The sequence below is a fragment of the Cottoperca gobio genome, chromosome 4 (genome assembly GCF_900634415.1).
Source record: "Cottoperca gobio chromosome 4, fCotGob3.1, whole genome shotgun sequence".
In the NCBI taxonomy this organism is placed as follows: Eukaryota; Metazoa; Chordata; class Actinopteri; order Perciformes; family Bovichtidae; genus Cottoperca; species Cottoperca gobio.
Genome location: NC_041358.1, coordinates 3,530,001 through 3,536,432, shown reverse-complemented (window position 1 = coordinate 3,536,432; position 6,432 = coordinate 3,530,001). Strand labels below are relative to the sequence as shown.

General features: G+C 38.2%; 1 protein-coding gene across 1 annotated transcript in view; it reads right to left on the bottom strand.

Moving 5' to 3' along the window:
• Nucleotides 1-404: 404 nt before the first annotated feature.
• s100p (S100 calcium binding protein P) overlaps nt 405-6,432 on the bottom strand; it is a 14,631-nt gene continuing 8,603 nt past the window's right edge. The window contains exons 2-5 of the mRNA XM_029430094.1: nt 4,215-4,322; nt 3,005-3,175; nt 1,562-1,757; nt 405-1,457 (exon numbers count right to left, since the gene is read on the bottom strand). Of these exons, the coding sequence (XP_029285954.1) occupies nt 1,173-1,457; nt 1,562-1,757; nt 3,005-3,175; nt 4,215-4,264 (702 nt within the window). The 5' untranslated portion in view covers nt 4,265-4,322 and the 3' untranslated portion in view covers nt 405-1,172. The remainder of the gene's footprint in view (nt 1,458-1,561; nt 1,758-3,004; nt 3,176-4,214; nt 4,323-6,432) is intronic.

The following is a 6,432-nucleotide window of genomic DNA, read 5'->3' as shown; positions in this document are numbered from 1 at the left end:
ACAAATTGACAGCTAGAATGCTGTAAGTAGATGTGTGAGTAACCTCCAAATACTGTCTGTTGCTGTAACACCTTTGGTCATAACATTGGATCAGTTGCTGCACCTTGGGTCAACAGCAGTTACTGATTATAAGAAAAACAGGGAACAAATTCAAATGAAGGGAGGATCTCAGTATGAAAATGGGCCAATGAAATACAGTATATACTTATATACTCTTCAGCCAATCACAGGGCTTGTCAAACTGTCAATCATCATGAACATAATCCAGTTTACATGATCAAACTGTGCTGCCATCAAAATATAAAAATGAAAGGTTCAAACGTCATTATCAAGAGGTAACAGGCACATTGTGTTTATTGACAGTTTGGATAGAACATTTAAAATGATTCACAGGCATTGGTATATTGTGAAGTGAGGCAGTGAGAATGCCTTTTCTGCTCAGCCCAGTCGTACAAAATGGGATTCGTTACCTCCCTTTTCTTTTTTACCTGTATTCAACCAAAGTCCACTCAAACATGATTGATCAATACTACTTGGACTATTAACGGAAACCTGAACATTTCCGATTCCAAAATCTTGTACCCTTGCCTACAGATTCTGCATTCATATGCAGATATGTGTTTAAGGATTTCTCATCCTAAAACACAGGTACAGTAAAGTACTTACTACACGGGGAGCCAGGTAGCCAAAAGTGAACTTTTTTGGAAGCTACCGTTTAAGATCTGACTTTAAAGAAATAGTGTGACATTTTACAGGGGGAGCTAGCCAGCCTTTCTTAAACAAACACAGTATAACTATAATTAATGAGCTTTAAAGGTGCTGGTAAGCAGATTTTGTATTTTTGTGCTAAGCTAATCAGTTGCAGCTTCATATCTGATGAATAGACACCAGTGATATCAATCTTATTATCTCTCGGCAAGAAAGCACATAAACATATTTTGTGTTGAACAATTCCTTTAACAATAGCTTTGTAAAGCTTTAGAATGCAGAATAAGTTAAAAAAAATATCACTTTCTAGCAGCTTTTAGATGCACTGATGCATGTCTTTGAATCCCAACATCCCAGCAGATTTCCTCCTCTTTGTCTTTCAGTCTGGTCTTTTGATGCTGCTTCAATTGTCCCCATGTCCATATAATGGGAACTTTCTTTTGAATTTATGGCCTTCCTACCCTTCACCTCTTAATGTGGCTTAGTCGCTCGCACGTAATTGACAGGGATTGGGTCAGCTTCACCATGGCAATGATGGCGGTTCCTCCAATCAAGGTGCAAGTAGGCCAGAACAGGGAGTGGAAGACGGCAACCCGACCGTAGATCTGTGTCAGGATGGCACTGTCCATTCTGTCTGTAGGGTCCACGAAACACTGAACTGTGTGCTGAGACTTGAGACGCTCAGAAATGTTCTGAACTATGACATGCGTGGCTGTAAAGTCCTTCAGGCACTTTGGGATGTAGAAGCACTGAAGGAAAGAATAAAAAAAAGAGAAAAATTAAGATAATGTTTTTTTGTATAGAGCTGGTTTGACATGTGGTAATCCAGCTTTCGGCCAGTCACAGTCCAGACCTCTGGATTGCTGTCCTGCGTCTCCTCGTTGTGCAACAGTCGTAGCACCTTTCCAGAGGAGTTTACGTTCACGAAGACCTGGAGACAGGGGTAACGGGATCTCTTCCAGCACTCTGCTCCACAGCTGTATGAACAGTTTACTTCACACATGATGGTGGAGTTCAGGATAGTGCAGATAGTCTCGTCTGTCCACACACTGTAGAGAGAGAGCAATTATTTTCGATGCATCCTGCAAACATACTTTCGATAGTTTGAGTTGTAAAATAGTTGAGGGCTGCCGTTAAATAGTAAAAATTAGGTCAAGGAAGGATAAAAAGGAGAATTCATTAGGACTCAAAAGAAACTCTAACTGTACTAGACTACCTAAATATGCGATGGTGGATGTTATTGATGTACATCGCTTTAACTGTTGCTGCCACAAGGAATTGTGGGACGGCAATATCTCCTTCCTTCGTAAAAGATGGTCCAGTGTACCCTATGAAAAAGAAGAGGAAGCATTGAAGCCTTTCCTTAAAATGTAAAGAATTCTACCAGATGCCATGATACCTCCGGGCCGTTATACTAAGTCAGAAACCTTCCTAAGCAAAAAAAGACTATTCAACCACAGCTGAGTGAGATTATGCAGATGAATCAATATTCACGTGGGACCCACAGTAATGTTGGGCATATTGATGGAAACTGGAATGTTAATGGATATGGAAACTGCATTATTTTGTTATGGGCTCCTTTGTATTTTGTGGTATTGGATTTATTTGTAATCTCATGATATAAGTTCATGTCCAATAGCAACTATAATATTTTAGCAGGTCAAGTTATGGTTACAATGAGTAAAGCTCACACAGACGCTAAAGGTGGGAGGCAGGCATCATTCATTAGACCGAGCCGACAGTATGCAGCGTGATGTGCTTTTGTTTCTGTATTTTCAGTTGAGCAAAAGTGGTGAAAAGATGTATAAATGTAGTGAAACAGATGTATAATGAACGTGTAAGGGTATTGGTATCGGTAATGCAGATATGATATTTATATCGAAGTTTTATCTGAGTTTTACCAGTTAAATGAAGAGTAGTTTGAAACAGTGCTTCACCTCTTCACTAATATGTCAGTAATGTTACAACTTGTAGCTTGCTATAATATAAACTGTGCATTTGTGCAGAATATTGTCAATCTGAGTGTGTTTTGTGTTTATATGGCAAGCGGACATTTTGATATTTTATTTCTTATGCAACTCTAAGAGTGCAAACAGTATGCAGCGACGTTGCAGTGATGTGCTTGTGTTTCTATTTTTCAGAACAAAATGAAGTAAAAGGAATTTATGTAAAAGGCATGCCTGGAAGTCCCTTTTGTATCCAAGTGTGAAACAATCACACGGAAAAAGAACATGGATTTCTGTTTTCCAAACTGAAACAGTCTGTACAGTCTGTAGGCCTTGTGACTTGTTATTACCGGTCAGAGTAAGAGCGCAGTATGGTGATTCCCAGGACAAAGTACATCATGACAGAGAAGACGACCATGCTGAGGCCCAGCAGGATGGCTCTGTCCTCTCCTGCCCTCAGAGCTGTCACTGTCTTCCTCTTGTCCAGGACCTCATATTCACGAGCCTTATGGTAGATGGATCTGAAAGTGAAAGATGCACCTCGACAGTTTAAAATGTTTTCTGTATTTACAGTTAACATTGGACACATGTATGGAATTTCCATAGTGTTAAAAGCAATCTCCTAATATATATATATAAATCAGCAAACAATGCTGAAGCATTCGATCATCCATGGAGAAAGAAAGGTTAAATTATTGTGGTGGCAGTTGTCTTCGCCCTTTAGGTAAGGTGACTAACAGGGCAAACTTCCAACAAACTCTGTGGTGTCCATTAACAACCCGGTCCCTCTCACAACTCATCCAATACCGAAGCTTGGTCAGTGGCCCTGCGCGTCTGATACAGGCACCCTATAGCGTCTGCTTAGGGCGGGCAGGACGGTTAGATGGATGTTGATAAATAAACAGGACTTTTCCTCAGAAGGCTGTTCGTGTCACAAGTGAAACAACTTATGTACTTAACAAACGTCTTTTTTTTTTTTTAACCGAAACCACAATATTTTCCTAAGCCTAAACAAGTACTTTTGTTGTGTTACTAAACCCAAAAACTAAGTAAACCTGCGTTGGACGTTTATTTTAAAAAGGCTGTATGCATGTATGAGAGGAAACAGACCTGACGCATCCATAACTGATGCTAGAGCGGTACCTAGAGGGGCATATTTTGAACTGCAACTGCCATATTTGACATGTTGGGAGTGAGAATGTTTTGCCTTTAACTATGTCTATTAATGTAATACTTGCCTTCGGTCCTGGCACTTCCCACAAAATGGGGAAGTGTGTGCTGAGACCTGAGAAGCTCAGAATGTTCAGAACTATTGCATGTCTGATTGCACACACTTTTATATATTAGATTAATTCATTTTAAGCAGATCAGTGAGATGCATCATAATGCAATAGCTACATTTTAACTCCCATTGCTCACAAGTAACATTTGTTAAACATGTTAAACTACTTTTCCAATTTCCATCACAGTTACATTTTCTTTAGAAAATGTATCCTTTTCTAGTTCTAACTTATTTTTGTAATAACATTGAAACAAACCAAGCAAGACCATGTTCCATACCTGCCGTCATTTCTTCCAACTCCTGCTTTACTTCCTGCCCACAGAAACATCCTATCTGAGGAATGTGGGAACTGTAGTCCACTGTTACTCCCAGAGGAGCCGACCCACCTGAAAAACATATGAGACAGTTATTGGAAAAACCCTTCTTCTCCTCCGGCTTCCTCCCACCGTCTAAAGGCAGGCAGTATAATAATAATAAGAAGAAGAATAATAAGAATAATTATTATTATTCTTATTATTATAGATAATGGATGGATAATTATAGATGGATTAATTTACTTAACACTTTAATGTTATAGCTGGTAAAGGTGGGGTGAATTGTAATTTCTTAATATGCTGCTGGGTAGCTTCATCTATATGGAGTATTGAGTAAAATATTACATTAACACATTTGTACTTAAGTATAGTACTTGAGTAAATGTACTTAGTTACTTTCCACCACTGCTCAGATCTACAGAAAAACTACAATGCTGCCATACATATGTAGTTCAGTCATGGACATTTAAAAGGTACATTTTCTAGTAAACAAGTTATCAACCAGGTCTGATGAACAGACTAGATTTAAAAAGTACACCATGTCTACAACTACAGTAGAGCCAGGTGCACACACAGAACAATGTCTGATGTTGAAATATGCTCTGGAAATAAATTGAATTTGTGATCATTAAAAAAAATGTTATCTTGTATTCCCCAATTTTTAGATGGATTAAATTAATTTCATCATGTTATATAAAACATGGTTTACATTGATTGATAATATCAGTGGCTGGACCTCTTTAAAGTGCATTTCTAACAACACATAGAGTGTAGATAAGATCAAAGAGGCAAAAACAACCCCTGCTGGGTGTAAAAATGTAAGTACATATGTCACCACTGAGCTGGCCCAGCATGCCTCACAACTATTTACAACCCGGGCTCAACATGTCTCTTTCACCAGTTATCAATAAGAGTTCCTCACTCACTCTGAGAGGTTCCAGTATTGTGTGTGTGTGTATGTGTGTGTGTGTGTGTGTGTGTGTGTGTGTGTGTGTGTGTGTGTGTGTGTGTGTGTGTGTGTGTGTGTGTACTGTAAGTGCATGTGTTGGAGGCTCTGCACTTGGTTGTAGTTTGGAGAAACAGGAATTTATCTATGCAGGTGCCTGATGTAGTTTTCGCTGTCTTGTACAATTATCTTTCGTCAGATGATCAGAAGACTTCTGATCTCTTTTCCAGCTGTGTATACAGGGACTTGAATACCCTGTGATTGTGGGTAATCCAGGGACTTTCTAGTCTCTAATAATGTCATCAGGGTTATCTCGTATTGGGTATTTAACAGAAAGCCTGTATTACATACTGGGAGCAATTTTGAAAGACGTGATCATGGGAAGTCTAATAAAAGAAGTTGAGCTGCATTATGGGAAATGTAGTATCCAGTGTTTTTGGTGCTTGACCCATATACTTAGTACTTTAAATGTTGCGTTCCATTTACTTCGGAAGTTAGAGTTGGCAATGACATCACACCCAAGTTGACCACGTTCCAGTACAACAAGTTGGAAAGTAAGCAGTAACAGTTCAAGCCAGGTTAGCAATAGTTAGAAATACAAGTTGATCAAATGCATTGTGGGGTATTTTGCGCATTCAAACAATGTAGCAATATGTCCACAGATAGAAGATGGACAGTACTGTGTGTACAATTTAATGAGCAATATATTATAATATACAAACAGTATATTACTACAGCTTTTACTTCAGTTGAAGCTCATCTTGGATTTTGAGGTCGGGGTTGGTGAGGTTCTTCTTACTTTCCAAGTCGGAACTCCGACTTCAGGGTGCGTTCCAGTTTAAATTACTGACTGGGAATTTCCGACTTCTGGCTACCCTAACTGGAGTTAACACAGGACTAGTCTTTTAAATATTTAGGTTCTCCTTTTACTTGTAGGGCTGGGTATTGAATTAATGTTTTGGGTATCAATCAAAATGTTTCTCCGGCATTAGCGCCTTGAGATTGCTTTTACGTTTTAAGTCGCTTTACAAATACAATTTATTATTATTATTATTATTATTATTATTATTATTATTATTATTATTATTATTATTATTATTATTATTATTATTATTATTATTATTATTATTAATTATAGAAAACTCTGAATTATCTGAATTTGCATGCTTGTTCAGATCTTTAGTCTTGTACATGTATTCTTTTATTTTATAATGCAGAATAGGATTTGCCTCTTTG